The sequence below is a fragment of the Equus quagga genome, chromosome 15 (assembly GCF_021613505.1).
Source record: "Equus quagga isolate Etosha38 chromosome 15, UCLA_HA_Equagga_1.0, whole genome shotgun sequence".
NCBI lineage: Eukaryota > Metazoa > Chordata > Mammalia > Perissodactyla > Equidae > Equus > Equus quagga.
Genome location: NC_060281.1, coordinates 77,543,331 through 77,559,656, shown reverse-complemented (window position 1 = coordinate 77,559,656; position 16,326 = coordinate 77,543,331). Strand labels below are relative to the sequence as shown.

At 50.3% G+C, this 16,326-nt stretch overlaps 1 protein-coding gene across 2 annotated transcripts in view; it reads left to right on the top strand.

Moving 5' to 3' along the window:
- The window catches only part of KSR2 (kinase suppressor of ras 2), a 383,972-nt gene that overhangs the window by 282,923 nt on the left and 84,723 nt on the right, over positions 1–16,326 (top strand). For both annotated transcript variants that reach the window (XM_046640610.1, XM_046640609.1), the window contains exon 8: positions 15,166–15,233. In XM_046640610.1, the coding sequence (XP_046496566.1) occupies positions 15,166–15,233 (68 nt within the window). The remainder of the gene's footprint in view (positions 1–15,165; positions 15,234–16,326) is intronic.

Here is a 16,326-nt window from a genome sequence, read left to right as displayed (position 1 = left end):
GAGAGCCACCCTGGGCCCTGAAATAGCTTCTGGGGGTCTGGTTTCTTGACTCTCAGAGAGTTGCTTGCTCTGCTTTTCAGAAACGTGTCCTAAGTGAGCCTCCACGTTTGGGTACGGGGTCAAGGAGAGCAATCCCGAATAAGAATTGGAGCTGATAGATGGTGCTGGAAATGCATGCTGCTGTCTGTGGAGGCACAGCGGTACCTTGCATTTTCAGAGCAACTACGATCAGGGCTTGGTTCTTGAGTCGACCAAATAGTAAATATTTTAGGCTTTGTGGGCCATGGGGTCTCCGCCGTGTAGTTCAAAAAGCAGCCATAGACAATAATACATAAACAAATGGACATGACAAATTTACTTGTTCCAATAAAATCTTAGTTACAAAGGCAGGCTGTGGCAGCTTTGGCCCTAAGTTAGAGATTGCAAAGCCCTCTTCTCCTTTCTTCTTTCTCCTCACGGTACCTCTCTGAGAGCGAGGAAAGGTGTTATGATTCTCCCCATTTTACAAATGTGAAAGCTGAGTCTCAGCAAGGAGAAGTCACTTGCCTGAGGTCACACAGCTAGGAAGTGTCGCTCAGGACTTGAACCCTGACCTCCTAACTCCTGTCCTTTCTGTGGCATCATGTTGGTCTCAAGTTCTGTGGAGAAGGCCGGACCACACAAGTCCGTCATGTCCCCCCACTTCCACACACCCCTTCCAGGTGACGGCTGGCAAAAGGTAGAGAGGCAGGAGAAAACTGTGAGACCCCACATGGACTCGGGAGTCAGACTAAGATGGGTTCACATCCTGGCTCTGCGACTCTCTAGCTGTGTGACCTTGGGCCAGTCACCTCACACTTCTGTTCCTGGTATTTTTATCTGCCTGAGAGGAATATTCATCACAGCTGCCTGATGTGGGGGTGAGCACGCAGTAAGGGACACAGCCGGGTGCCAGGCTCAGAGTTCTGTCTTCCCTCAAAGGTTGCAAATGCCTTGCTGTCTGGCCTCCCTTTCTCCTTCCGCGAACGTGTGTTAAATACCCCCACTGTCCAATTACCATAAAATAGTCCATGACGTTCGCCCGTATGGAAGCGTTACAAATGAATGGGTACCCGTTTGCCTTATAGAAATACCTCTTTTAGTTTAACAGCTTGTAGAAACCCTTTCTTTCCCCTCTAGCCTTGCTCTTCCTTGTCCAGCCCAGGCGGGGAACCCTCATCTGGGCTGCTCATGCCTCCCCACCTCCCTGGCCCGTGGTGGAGGTAGGAGAGCAGCAGGGGGGCGGGCTCGCTCTCCCAGCCGCGATGTCTCACCTGTGTAACGCAGGTACGCCTGAGCTCCCTTCCCTCCTGGAGATGTGGAGGATTAGCTGGTCCCAGCTCCTAAAGGGTCTAAGCTCCATGGCACAAGGGGAGGCAGGGCAGTGACGACTAAGCCTCAGCGTGGAGGCCTCCATCCCTCACCTTGGTCTTCCATAGACCCGAGCTCTCAGGTGAGCCCCCAGGATGGCGGCCCCTGGTCTTTCAGACTCCGAGAGGCACAAGGCCAGGCCCTCGAGTCCGCTCCGGGGCACCTCTGGGTGGGTAGTCCCACCGTGTTCTGAGGTGGGGCGAGGGAGGGAGCCGGCAGCTTTCACATCCTCTTACCTGCAGAGCCGAGGCTTTGAAGTCAGGTAATTAGGTGACAGGGACGCAGCCAGGAGTCAGCGAGGCTGAACGCTTCCTGAGCTGTTTTAATTTTCAGCGCTGGAGGCAGAACTCTGAGGCGGCCGTGGCTGCTGCTCTCTGTTCTAGAAGTAACGAGCAAAGGGTAGGGGGAGGAGGCAGGGGAAGGAGGGGGACTTGGAGGAGGGCAGTGGCTGCAAGGAACACAGGTTCCAGAAGCAGCCAGAACTGAGTCTGAGGCCCAGCTCCATGGCTGAACACCCTGTGTGAGCTTCAGCAAGAGACGTGTCATCTCGGGGCTCAGTTTCCTTTTCTGCAAAGTGGGCAGATACTAGCGCCCACTCGTGGGCTGTTGGAAGAGTCAGTGAAATCTCCTTGCCCTGGGTTAACACAGGATGTTTTAGCAAAGGACATCCCACCTCACTCCACCTTGTGCAAAAACGGCCCCTGGGTGTGTAAGAGGCAGAATTCAAACCCAGCCGTGGTTGAATGGCACCGCTGATCTCGCCAATTTGCTCAGCCCTTAGAAAAACTTGTAACATGGTGAAAGCAGACAGAGTCTGTGGCTGCTCCAAACTTCCGGCGCGCTTTGGGAATTTGGACCTTGTACTTGTATAACGACAGCGGAGTTAGAGCTCTCTTCAGTACATAATCATGAGCATGAATTACTCACATCACCAGCTGAAGTTTGAACTCACTCTTCTATGAACAAAATCCTGCAGTTTTTGCATTAATTATAGTGAGGCTAGACGGTCGTTTACATGTGTTTTCAAAGATGGGCAAAATTTTGATGCACTTCAAGGAGATCAGGGGAAGACGCGTATAGAGAAGTGAATTTCAGGGACTCTGAAGCGCCCGCATAAAGGGCCGAGACTGGTGAAATTTCAGAGGTGGCACAAGAATGGGGAGGCAGCTTCTTTTGAAAAAATGCACCATTTGTGCATTTACTCAAGTAATGTTTATTGAGTACCTACTATGTGCCAGGCACTGTTCTAGGCACAGGGGAAATGACAGTGAATGAAACACAAAATCCTTACCCACGTGGAACTTACATGCTGGTGGCGGGTTGGGGGGCACAACCACAGACAGTAAACAAAGAAAATTAGTAAAATGATTGTCTGTTCAAATGATGCTTAAGTGCTAAGGAGAAGAGCAATGTAGAGACGGGAGACAAGAAGGACCAGGGCAGGGGTGGCAATTTTAATTAAAGGCCTCAGGGAAGATCTCCTACCTGAGTGGGAACTTTGGAAAAATAGTAGTGTGTGACACAGGTCATTTCCTGTACTCCTGAAGCACCCCAGAGGCATGGACTAGAATCTGCCCTGAAGGCAACAATTTTTTTTTTTTTTAACCTGGAGCAGTCCTGGTTCTGCTGCTCCCAGAAATTCCCTGGGTGACAAGGGTTGGATTAGACCCGTGCTGTTCCATGTGTGGCCCCTGGACCAGCAGCATCAGCATCACCTGGAGCTGGTTAGAAACGCAGAGTCTCAGACCTCTAACAACTTCCCAGGTAGTGCTGATGCTGCGGGTCCTGGGACCACATTTTGAGAACCTCTGCTTTACATAAAATAGTCGTTTGACAAAACCAGGCTTTATTTTCCAGCCTGACATTTCAGCATGTGAGATTTTTTTTTTTTTAAAGGATGGTCGATCTTTGCTGATTATTTTTCGGGCTCTTCTGCTGTTACGTCCCTTGGCCTCATTCTGTGGACTTGAATGTTGTTTGTCATCGTCTCTCCGGTAAATATTTGTGTGATGAGTCAACAAGTTCAGGCGTGATTAGGAACCTGGGCTGTAGGTCAGACACACACACCTATATTTGAGTCCTGACTCTGCCACTAACTATGTGACCGCTTCTGAGCCCCAATTTCTTCCTCTGTAGAAAGGGGAAAATAATATCTGCCTCACTAGATTGTTTAAAAAAAACAGCTCCATGAGAGAAATAAGGCAAAATGCTCAGCCATACCTGGCCCATTATGGGAGCTTAATAAATGAAAACTAGTACTGTTACTAGCCTTATGAATTAATTTTGGGGTGCTCCTCCATCCGGGAAACCAGGATGCTTCTGCATGTCTTACCTCTTTCCCTCCTCCTTTGGTTTAATATACTTCCTCCGGAATGATCATCAGCTGTCTTGTTGGCCTTCTGAATAGAGAGATTAATGAACTAATACGAAATTATGCTCCGAAAGCAATTTGCATTTGTCTAAATTGAGGCGTTTTCATCTAATAGGTTCCTGAGCGCGGAATGGAGTTTAGTTCTAAGTGGTCGGATGTCAGCACAATCCACGTATTGTCTGATGACTGTGGATTCCGCTGGCCAAAGTTTGTTTCTGCAGGAAGGTGCGGATGGATATCCTAGGCCTTGATCATGTGTCCTCTGAGGTCTTCCTCCTTCTCAGGGTCCTTCCGCAGGTTTCGGCAGACCTGACGGCTGGTTCCTTGGAAACCTGTCCACTCGTGTCTGCGCTTCTTGCGGGAAAATGCACAACAGTGATTTGGGTGGCTGTGCTCTAGAAAATGAGTCTGAAGCAAGATGCTTTTTTTTTTTTTTTCTGCACGGGCTGGCGTGTGGAAGGGAGATGGGCATCTTCTGAAACCACCAGCAGAGAAGTAGCATTTTCACTGCCTGTCTCTTACGCGTGTCTTAGGCACTCCATGCTCCTCTTACAGACCTGGCTTCTGGCTAGGTCAGCAGCTCCGGCTGTGCGTCTGCCATATGAGGGATTCTGTGCCCCCATTCAGGGTACGAGGGTGAAAAAAGACAGGGGTGCTGCTCTCTCCGTTTGAGCACAGTCACCACCAGCTCTCAAGGCGTCCCCTGGAACACAGTGGGAGCTTAAAATGACAGCTTCTGAGCTACTCCCAAGACTTCCTGGCCCAGACTCTGGAGACAGGGCCTAGAAATCTGCATTTTTAATAAGCCTCCCAGATCACTCATATTTGCACTGAAGTTTGAGTGAGGAACGTGCATCTAAGGGTGGTTAACGAGGTAGATTACTACCACAGGGGCGGTGCCTGGGGCTACACCTGTAGGGGGAGGCATCTTGCACATCGTGGGAGGCTGTCTCAAAGGACTTGGGGGTCTTGTGGGAAGCGTAGGAGTCAGCCAGGTGAAGCAGGGGTGGGATGTCTGGGCAGAGGAAACAGCCTGGGCAAAGGCTTCGATCAGGACTTAAAAGAGCCTGAGCATATTTTGCAATTGTTTGTACCAGATAGGGCCTGGGAGAGAGGACTCTGCTTTGCAGCTGCTCTGCTGGAACCCGGCCGGCTGCTGTGACTCACACTGCTGCGTCCTGAGGCTCCAGGCCTGGGTGGGGGGCCGCTCACCACCCAGCCAGCCCCTCTCCAGGGAAAGCAGTCTCGGACACTGGAGCTCTCCTCGTGCCGGGGTGGCTCCTGTGCCAAGACAAGGCCTGGAGTTCTGATGTTCCCTGAGTCGCCTGCTCTTAGGGCCTGAGATGGGAAAGATGTGGATATCAGAATACCTTGCAGATGCTTAAGACTCCTTTTTCTCTAGGACCAAGGAATACTCGCTGCGCTGCTTTAAAGGTGGGATGATCAAATTAGCGGCCGTGGGGCACAGCTTTCCCTCCAGACGTGTGCCTTGATGTCCTGCTCACGCTCCCAGTGGCCTCATTTAGCAGCTGCCGCAGGTGCTGCTGCTAATGGCTCATCCCGGAGACCCTGTCTGCAGGCTTCCTTTGGGTGATTGCAGCTGCCTCCCCCCAAGGTGCCTGGGAGCGAGCGTCTGCATCCCCCAGGTGGCTCTGTGCCAGGAGCTCCCTGGTGCAGGCCTGCAAAGGCCCAGCCTGCTTGCTTCGAGGCAGACAGCCTTTATGGTGCACGTCACACGCCAGAGCCCCTGTGGGATCAGGCTGAGACCAGAGTCCCCTGAAACCACATCCTCCCTTGGCTTCTCCCCCGTTTCCTATCCCGCTTCCCCCTCCAGTGAATAACTGTCTTCTGGAGAACTCCCTCCGTAAATCACTTGTGAGAATACCCATCTCAGGATCTGCTTCTAGAGAACCCAACCGAGGACAGTAAAGCAACAGCAGGCTCCAGGTTCTGGAGCCAGAGAGAGCTGGGTTCCAGTCCTGGCTCTGCCACTTCCGAGCTGTGTGACTCTGGGAAGATTTCTAAACCTCTCTGATGTCGAATGAGGCTAATACATTCATTCAATGTGATAAGACGTGTGTGCCCCAGTCACATTCATGACTTGGGGATTCCTTCAAATCAGGAATCTTGAAATAAGTTGTTCAGCATGTACTTAGCTGCAGACACTGATTTTCTATTAATACAAAGAATGAAAAGAAACATAGTCACCCAACACCTCCCTGGGTGGAAGCAAGGTTAAAGTTCTGGAAAATTTAGCACATTTCCTACTTTTCTTTAGTTCTTTTCTTAAACTTTTTAGACTTCTTGGGAGATATGTTAAAAGATGTGTATCAGGATGTCACAGCCTGGCACTGTGGACATTTGGGGCCGAATCATTCTTTGTGGTGGGGGCTGTCCTGTGCTGTGTAGGATTTTTAGTGGCATTGCTGGCCTCCACCCACTAGACGCCAGTAGCCATCTCTCCACTCCACCCTCAGCTGTGACAACCAAAAATGTCTTCAGACATTGCCAGATGTTCCCTGAGGGGACAAAATGACCCCTGGTGTACAATCCTGGTTTACATCATAAAGCTCTTTCCTGAGCAGTGGGACCGTGGTATGACTTCTTCAGTTTTAGAGTCCCGTTACTGAAATATTCAATAGAGCCGTCAAATGTCTTGGTTTGCCTGGGACTTTCCTGGGTTTAGCACTGAGAGTCCCATGTCCCAGGTGACCCAGGTTGGTCAGGGCAGGTCTATACTAGCTAGAAACACTTCACTTGTTCCAGTGAAGGTCACTGCCCACTTCTGTAGGAATGAGACCCATCCTCGTTTCCCCAGAAAGATAAAAAATAATGTTTGCAAACCTGAGCTAACCAGCACAAGATTTCCAGTTTACTCCAGTGGTGTTTTAAGCCCCTTTATACAAGTCCCCTCTCCTCTTGCCTGCTGTAGCCTGGCTCGATGCGCTTGTGTTTATTTCGTCTCGTGAAAGCCATCCCTTTACTGATTTCCATTTAAATGAGCCATGCCCTCCTTGATCCAGTTTTGCTCTATTCCTGGATCTTTTCACTCAGATTTCCTGCACTGTTTGCTCACCTTCTTGCCCTGCACGTCCTCCTCCCCTATGTTCTTGCATCAAAATACAGTGCTTCATCTGAAAACTCCCTGGGTTTGCAAGGCTCCAGCCACAGGTGATGAGGAGAGAAAAGCGTGAAATAAGCCACGGTTGGTTGGAGCCACCGGGCGCACTCATTTCCCAGCCCTTGAAAAACTGGGGAAGTGATGAGCACTGATGTCGCAGCTGCTGCAAAGTTCCTGGAAGCTTCAGGAACTCGTACCACAGGCAGGATATTGGCAGGATATAATTATGAGCATGCATTTCGGAGATCACCAGCTTGAAGCCTGAACTTACTTTCCCATTAATAGAAACACTTCAGTTTTTGCAATAATCATAATGGGAATTAATGGTCCTTTATATACATTTTTACCTATTATAAGCAAAAATTGGGGTCTAATTACAGTTGTACATGAGGGATGATTATGATTCTACTAGAGGCTGAGGTGGGGGTTGGACGTGGTGATGATGAGGATGATGATGATGGTGATATCGTGTATTGAGGGCTGACTAGTGCCAGACGTTTTGCTAAACTCCTTCCATGCATGAACTCATTTAATCCTTGCCACACCCGTGGAAGGTCGGGTCTACTGTTATCCCCATGTTACAGATGAGGAAACAGAGGCCTTCAGGAGCCAAGAACTGGCCCAAAGTCTCATGGTGGGTGGATCTGCTCCTCAAACCCACCGATCCCTCTGATTCAAGATCCCAGACTCTTGACCACCATAGGTGGGCAAAGGGCCGGGCGCACAGTAGGCCAGCAATGAATGCTAGGTCCTCCTGTGCTTCTCCTTGACTGAAACAAGCAGAACAGAAGGTGAGAATCTGATCTCACCCTGACCCTGGACCAGAACGATTAGTCTTTTCCTGACCCCTCTTCCGCCTGCTCCCCCTCACGTCATCCCTTTCTTGAATTGAAAGGTGATAAATGAGTCTTTGTGTTCTGATGAACACCTCCAGGTCCCGGGAGCCAACAGGACTCTGTGGTCACCCTCTTGTCTCTCAGGGACATAGGGGCAGGGGCATCTCCAACAGGTAATAAATTTCCGGCTTCCCTACAGAACCCTCGTATGGAGAGAACAGTGCCAGTTTTCCAGGGTATTTTTCATCATGTTGCTGGAGCCTGTGGTCTGAGTTCTATGTTAATACTCCCCACCACCCTTGCTCATTCCTGTTGCTGGGTTTTTCTTTCTGACCCAGTTGTAGGTTCCAGAGCTCAACCCCACTGAGTGGTCAGCAGTGAGGGGAGGGCCGTTTGATGTCGTCACGGAGAGTGTATGCAGTCGTTTCTAGAAGCATTGGCTCAATTGGAAGACCACAGGGGAACGAAAAATGAGACAGAACTGCTCAGTTGGGGTATTCAAGGAAACAAGCCCCACTGTAAGAGGAGTAACGTTCTAGTTTAGTGATTCAGCAAGAAGCCTTGAGGAGCGCTCAGTGAGGTGGCCTGGGAGAAGGACAGCAGAGACGGGGAATAGGACCCCTGAGAGCAAGGGAGGTTTGCTGCCCTTTCCTTCTAAGTGTCTACTGCCCGAGGGGGTCTTTCCAAAATGCTTGTCTAGCCTTCACCTCCCCGTTTCAAATCCTCCTTGCTCTCAGGATAAAATCCAGTCTCATGATGAGACCCTACACTGCCCCTTGCTTACCCCCCCTTTCTCCACTCTCACCACTTCCCTCCTCACACCCAGAGCTTCACGGAGCCGTCGACCCCTGCAGCAGCCCGTGTGCCCACTCCCTGTCCCTCGCTTCGGCCTGGATCTCTCTTGCGCACCTCTGCTAGCACCCATTTCTCGTTCAGGCTCAGCTCAGTCACACTTCCTCCAGGACGCCGTCCCTGACTCCCCTCAGATCCACCGTGCCCCACCCTGTCATTTCACATAACACACTGCGTCGCATTTGTCTACCTACTGCCTGTCTCTCTGACCAGACTTTAAACGCCAAGGGCAGGGCTGTGTCTGGGTTGTTCGCTGTTTCTAGCTCTGGGGCCAGCACAGTGCTGGGCTGCACAGCAAGAGCTCAGTAGGTGTGTGTTGGTGGAATAGATCTCAGAAAGGGCCCCTGGAGGGACAATGGTTCTTGCCAACCCTGGGCCCCGAGAACCTGGTTCCAGTCCAGATGGGGTCCTTTCTCCCAGGCACTTTGGCGGCGGTGGGACGAGTGGAAAGATGTTCGTGCTTGAAATGCTAAGAGGTGGTTTACATACCTAGGCAGTAAACTCCTTACTAGATGGTTGGCAGAAAGATGATTAAAGAGTGAGTTCTTGCCCTATTCTATGGCACACCCCCAGTGCCTCTCACAGACCCTGGCAATAATTTTTTTTTTTTTTTGAGGAAGATTAGCCCTGAGCTAACATCCGCTGCCAATCCTCCTCTTTTTGCTGAGGAAGACTGGCCCTGAGCTAACATCCGTGCCTATCTTCCTCTACTTTATATGTGGGACACCTACCACAGCATGGCGTGCCAAACGGTGCCAGGTCCACACCCGGGATCCGAACTGACGAACCCTGGGCCGCCGAAGTGGAACATGTGCACTTAACTGCTGTGCCGCCGGGCCATCCCTGGCAATAAAGTTTTTTTGTGTGCATGAATGAACGAATGATTCTGACTCTGCCCTTTCTTATCTGGATGGTTGCCTGCTCACTGAGCCTCCATCTTCTTGACTTTGAAATGGGCGTAACGGATCCGCCTCCCCGGCGTTGGTGTTCAGAGTAAACGGGTTCTGCCAGAGCGCCTGGCCCAGAGCTGGCGCTTGTTTACAGTTCCTGAGTTGAGTGTTAGGGGCCTGGTTATTCCAGCATCCCGTTGGTCCTCTGGAAGGAAAGGGTGTGGCCTGCTCAGGTGGACTGCCAGGTGAGCTGGAGTGGAACAAGAGACAGTAGGGGCAGTCAGAGATTTGGGCTGCTCCGAGAGAACTTTCCATAAATTGGTTGGATCCCCCAATGGACCATTTGAAACAGATGTGACCCTCCCACCAGCAGGAGTCTTGCTCATTCCTCCTCCGGGAATGTCCCAGCCCCACGACAGTCTCTGGGCTCTGTCTGCTCCACAGGGCTGCTGGTGGGGGGCGTGACAAACCCATTAAGGAAACAGCAGAGCTGCTCATAAAAGGGGCCATTTGTACTGTGCAGTTCCTGAGCAAGATCCGTGGAAGTCCAGTCTGCGTCTGGTCCAATCCCTGTGCCCCACCCCCACATTGGGAATGCAGAGGGAATGCAGAGAGGGACATGTTCGCATTTCACAAACTGCGTGGGATACAATTGATAAGAAGGAGAAATCCTTTTTCAAAAAAAAGTTGGTAGAGACTTTTAATTCCCTACAGCAGGAGCCTTTGACAGGTTTCTCTTCTGCCGGTCATCCCTTCTGTCCCCTCTCTTTCCTCCTCTCTCCCTCCCTCTTTCCAATATTCACTCAGCATGTGTTATGCACCAGCCACGAGGCCAGGCACTGAAAGGGGGTAGGACTGGGAGCTTCAAAGATGAGGAAGACCCAGATCCTGCCCTCGAGATAAATTCACAAATTTCATTTTCAGACGGAGAGGATGTCTCATTTAGCCAGCAGCTCCTTTGGGGAATAAGATGTTCCACGCAAGCAACTTTTCTCGAGAACTGAAGCTTATCCTATTAGCCTTGGAAGTTAAAAGAAAATTAACCCTTTTCAGTGAAAGTTTTACATCACTCCTTTGCAAGTTTCCAGGCTGCACGAGGCTCACTCGGCATTCCCTGTGCACACTCGAGTGTGTTTTCGTCCTGCCTGCGGAAACACTGACCTAAATCACGGTGCTCCTCTGGCCCACATCTGGTGCGGAGGTTTGTCTGGGGCCGTCATCTGTGTCCCCCTGCCCCCCCCCCCGCCCCTTCCCTTCCTCCTTGTGGAACGGAGCCCCTGCAGAACCAAACTCATTAAGGACTGTGGGCTCAAGAGATGCACAAGGGACAAGGAGCAGAGGGCTCGGTTTTGGTGCGAGGCCACGTTGGTGTTGCAAACCTCCTGTGATAATCATGGTGTCTCACTTGGGCTCCCCTTTCTCTACAGACCTCAAGATTTGAGGGCAAGTGGTTTATTTGAGAGGTGACCCCAGGCTGCACCAGCCGGGAGTGCGGGAAGGAGACAGGGAAGGAAGGCAGCCAGCAGGGGTGCCTCGAAGAGCAGGCTACGGCCGTGGGCAACTGGGGCCCAGCCCCACATCCGCACACCTCTGGCTTGTCCACCCGAGGGAGGGGAGGCTGGGGTCCTAATCAACCAGCTCCCACCCGTGCTCCGGGCTCCAGGCATTCCAGCCAGCCCACATTTCCAGCCAGAGAAAGTCCTCCAGCAGAGGGTCTTGGAGCAAAAAGCTGCTGCTCAAACCATCAGTAGTAATGATAATTACCATCATAAAAACAGTAGTGCCCGCTGCTTCAAGTATTTGTCCTAGGCCCCTTACCTGCGTCGAATCGTTAGTCCTCACTGCAACCCTGTGAGGCAGATGCTGTGATTGTCCCCACTTTACAGATGAGGAAACTGAGGCTCAGAGTAGATCAGCGACTTGCCCAGGTGGTCACAGCCAGGAAGTGGTGGTGTCAAGCTTTGAACCCAGATTTGTTCTGTATGTTACCTTGACCCCATTCCCGTTTTTGGGGGGTGAGGGAAACACTGTGCTCTGGAGAATTTAGCCCCTGGACATCTCTCATATGGGAAATGGAATGTCCTTCGTGTCCAGTGGTTTTCCTGCTGTGGCGTGCACTTGCTAACATTCATGTCCCCAGCACTCACCCACTCAGGACCTGGAGGTGCCCCTGCTTCGTGGTGCTGCCCACGATGGCATCGGGCTTCTTCACAGCCCATGCCAACCTTCCAGCTGGGCTCATTCAAGAAGACTCATAGGTGGGGGTGGCAGAAAAGAGCAGTTTCTGGAAGCTTCCAGCATGGAGTTGACCTATTTCAAACAGGAATAAGTGCAGAAACTTCTTGGTTCCACTCTTGTTTGGCATCAGCAGATTCCCCAACTCAGGGCTCCCCAAACATCCATATGACCATGTCATAGTTGTCAAAAACCTCTGGTGCCTTCCCACCGGAATCCTTGCCGGGGCCGCAGGGGCCCCTGCCTGCCTCGTCCGCCTCCCCCGCCTCGTGTCTTCATTGCTCTTGTTCTCTTCACTTTAGCCTCATTGACCTTTAACCTCTGACCCCTGAGCCCACCAAGCTTGTTCTTGCCCCCAAAGCTTTGCACTGCTGGAAGCCCTTCCTATCCTGCTCCCATCGCTCTCCATCCCATTTCCCTGTATTACTTTTTTCGTGATCTTACCACACCTGCAATTACCCAATATTTGTTTACATATGTGTGACCCCTTCATCTGCCCCGTCCGAGGGGTGTCCCCAGGACCTGGGGTGTAGTAGGCCCGGGAAAGTGCTTATAGAATAAAAGACTAGTTTCACATTCAGCAGAGCATCGCATCAGGGTCTGGATGCAACACTTGGTCATCTCCTTGGCGCTGGGATCTTCCCTGTAGCTCAGAGAGTCTGGGGCCTTAGAGAAGAATAAGACAAAGCCAATTTGCAGTACGTGGAACTTTTATTACCCCTGTGACGTCAGGCAACTGTAGAGGGAAGAGCCAGGTGACATCTTAGACTTGTCTCACAGAAGGACATTTTGACTCCACTCGTTCTGTACCCCGGGAACCTTCCTTTATTCACCCCCAACCCCAAGATGGAAAGCAGGAAGAATGGAGGTTTTGGAGGCATCCAGCATAGTGGTTAGAGCTGGACTCAAGACTGCTGTCTCTCGCTGGCTGTTTGACCTTGGGCAAGTCATCTAAAATTGCTGAGCCTCAGTTTCTCATTCTATAAAATGGGGATAACAGTAGTTCCTACTTTTGCGGGTTGTCACGAGGATTAACTAAATTGTATAAAGGACTGAGTGCATCGTCCGGTACATCATAAACACCACGTAAGCATTAGCTCTTGGTTTTTTTCAGAGTCGAACAGTCTTTATGACCTTCATGACTAGTGGTACCTCCTAATGGTGTTCAACCATCTTAAACTTTCGGATGCCAAGAGCTGCCACCTCTCTTTGAAGATTCCAAATTGTCGAAGCCAACTTTTCGCAATCTCACTCAGTGCGCTCCCCAGCCTGTCATGATTTTGTCCTATGTATGTAGCAGCTCTGCATGTATTTATTTACTATTTATGGCCTTTTTAACTTAAATACATTTATTTGAAGATGAAAGTGTATCATTATCATGAATAGAAAATCAGCATCACTTGCCATTCATATAAGGCAACCAGAAAAAAATAGAAATCCAATGGAAAAATAAATTTATTAAATTCTCTGCGGATACTGTTGCCTGTCTAAATCGGGAACTGGGGTTAGCACGTGGCAGACAGACTATAAAGACCTGTGAGCACAAGAAACTCTCTCCGTGGTGCAACCAGAGTGAAGGAGACTTGGAGATGGACTAACACTCTCTCGATGTGGTTTGGAATTTTTTGTGCTGCTTACGCCCCTCCTCGCTTCCCCTGTGCCCTCCCAGCGGCCCCAGGTCTAACTTTTCCATATCAGAGAGGAATTCAGGGCCCTATTAGGGCCATAAAAGACTGAACACAAGCAAAATTGGGGAAACGTGCATAGACATTCCAAAAACATCAAGTAGGCCTGTGATTCTCACCCCTGAGCACCATCAGACTCACCTGGAGGGCTTGTTGCAACAGATTACTGCGTCTCAGCTCGAGTCTCTAATTATCCCGATCTGGGTTGGGGCCCCAGAAGCGGCATTTCTGAAAGGTTCCTGGATGGTGCTGATGCTGCTGGTCTGGGGACTCCACTTTGAGAACCACGGAGCTAGACCAGTTGGGGGAGTGAGTGCGGAGTCTTTGTCCGGGCATTCAAACCATTCTGTTAAAGAGAACTCGCAAATCCCTGGAGGGGAAGAGGGTGGAGGGCAAATCTAAAGTTCCCATCTCTCTGGATAGAGTCTTTTAATACTAAACTTCCAAGCAGCCCGAGGGCAGCCTTCCGGCAAAGATGTTGGCTGTTGGAAGTTAGGCTGCTGATGTAAGGGAATCCAAGGGGATATGAGTGGAACACCGATAGCATCACACAGTGTGTATCCGTCCTATAGACATAAAACTAAAAGAAAAGGACAAAGCCAAGTCATAGTAACTTGGGATTTTTATGACCCTTTTGAAGTCTGGCAATAGGGTAGGGAAGAGCAAGGTGACATCTTAGACTTGTCTCAAAGGAAGACATTTTGATGCTAAACTCTTTTTTTTTTTTAAAGATTGGCACCTGAGCTAACAACTTTTGCCAATCTTTTTTTTTTTTTTTCTGCTTTATCTTCCCAAACCCCCGTACATAGTTGTATATCTTAGTTGCAGGTCCTTCCAGTTGTGGGATGTGGGACGCCGCCTCAGTGTGGCCTGACGAGCGGTGCCGTGTCCGCGCCCGATCCGGACCCTGAGCCGCCACAGCAGAGCGCGCGTACTTAACCACTCGGCCACAGAGCCCACCCCTGATGCTAAACTCTTAAACTTCATGCCTCTAAAGCTTAACACCTGTTATTAATCTCATCCTAATTGGAAGCCTTGTTTGGCTGTCTCCTGTAGCTTGAGCCTTTAAGAAAAATGAGCCCACCTTTGGCACCACTGATCCAGGTTTTCTGCCAGGACAAGTCAGTTAATCTCAGTTTTTCCATCTGTAAAACGGGCATGATAGTAAAACTCATTTCATAGGGTTGTTATAAAGATCCAATGACGTGGTCTATGTAAAATGTTTAGTACAGTGGCTGGCAAATGAGTCTTCAAGTAAATGGTAGATGATTATTAGGATTGTATGATGATGATGCTAAATACAGATTGATAGGGGAAAATAGCTTTCAAAGCATGAAGCCCAAGTGGGCCCTGTTGGTGTAATAGTTGCTACCCACTCTTGAACCAACCAGGGCTGACCTGTGAGAGTGGGATGGCAGCAAACTCTCTCTAGAGTTAATTTCCTGGGTGCCAAGGATATGCCTTTGCTGTAAGTGCCCCACCTCATCTCCCATCTTGGCATCCATAGTACTCAGAGCTTTCTGAACCATTGGGGCACTCTGATCCATCCATCCGTCATACATCCACTCATGTATCCATTCATCCTCTCATCCATCCATCCATCCGCCTACCCATTCATCCATCCATCCACCCACCCACCCACCCATCCAGCTATTCGTCCACCTACCCATCCACGTATCCATCCAACTCCTGTCCATCAATCCATCCACCTTTCCATCCATCCATCCATCCATCCACCCATCCACCCAGCCACCCATCCATCCTTCTCTCTCTTTCTTTGTCTCAGGTTAAAGTGCCACAACAAATGCACCAAAGAAGCCCCACCCTGTCACCTCCTGATCATCCATAGAGGAGGTAAGTATTTAACACTTGCTGCCCTAGGAGTAGAGGTGGGGTGGGGATTCCTGCCAGCCATCTGAGATAGCTGTCCCACCCCGGCCGATTCTGGATGCCCCCTTGATTTCCTGATACTTGCCTATCTCATTTCTTTCCTTCTGATGCCTTCTTCCTGACATCTGTCTCCTTAATCCATCCTCCACGCCTGTGCTCCCTATTCCTTTCCCCGTTACTAGTCTCTCTGATCCTTTAGCCCCCAGATTCATCTCTCCCTCCTTAAGTCTTTCTCTCTCATTCTTGTCCTCTCTCCTAATTTCCATGCTTCTCTCTTTCCCCCAATCCCTTTCCCTTTCCTTTCCCCTTAAGACGAGTGCTGGCTGAGTGTTTTTCCATTATATGCTCTTCAGGCTCAGTCAAGTGGCCCTGCGGAAGTGGGCAGGGGCGGGGGTTCGGGGGGTCTGGCTTGGGCCAGTTGGTTTCAGCCCTCTGTGTTCTATCCCCTGGGGCCCTGGGAGTGTCTGGGCCAAGCTACCCAGGCAGGGAGGTAGCAGCTACCCTTGGGAGAGCCCCTACCAGTCTTCTCTGCAAAAGCAAGATCAGTTGAGTAGGAAGGCAAGACTAGAAGAAAAGGCTTTTCCTTGCCTGCCAAGGACTCAATAGGAGGCACTTCCTTGGGAGGCCTTACAGTCTGGCTTTCAAAATAGTTCCGTTGATTCTTTTCCTATGGGGTAGTTATTCCCAGACTCCATTATCTACATTCCAGTTCATTCGCTGGGGGACTCTCCAGGCCCATGCTGTTCAATCCTACTAGCCACATCTGACTATTTAAATTTAGATTCACTAAAATGAAATAAAAACAAAAATTTAATTACTCTGTGATACCAGCCACATTTCAAGGGCTCAGTAGACACACGTGGCTACCATATTGGATAGTGCAGGTGCAGAACACTTTCATCGTCATGGAAAGTTCTACTGGACATTGCTGGTCCAGACTCTTGCTATCCAAGTGTGGTCCATGGACCAGCAACACTGGAATCAGCTGGGCACCTGTTAGACATGCACAACTTCTGGCTCCTCTCCAGACCTACTGGATCAGAATCTGCATTTTTAA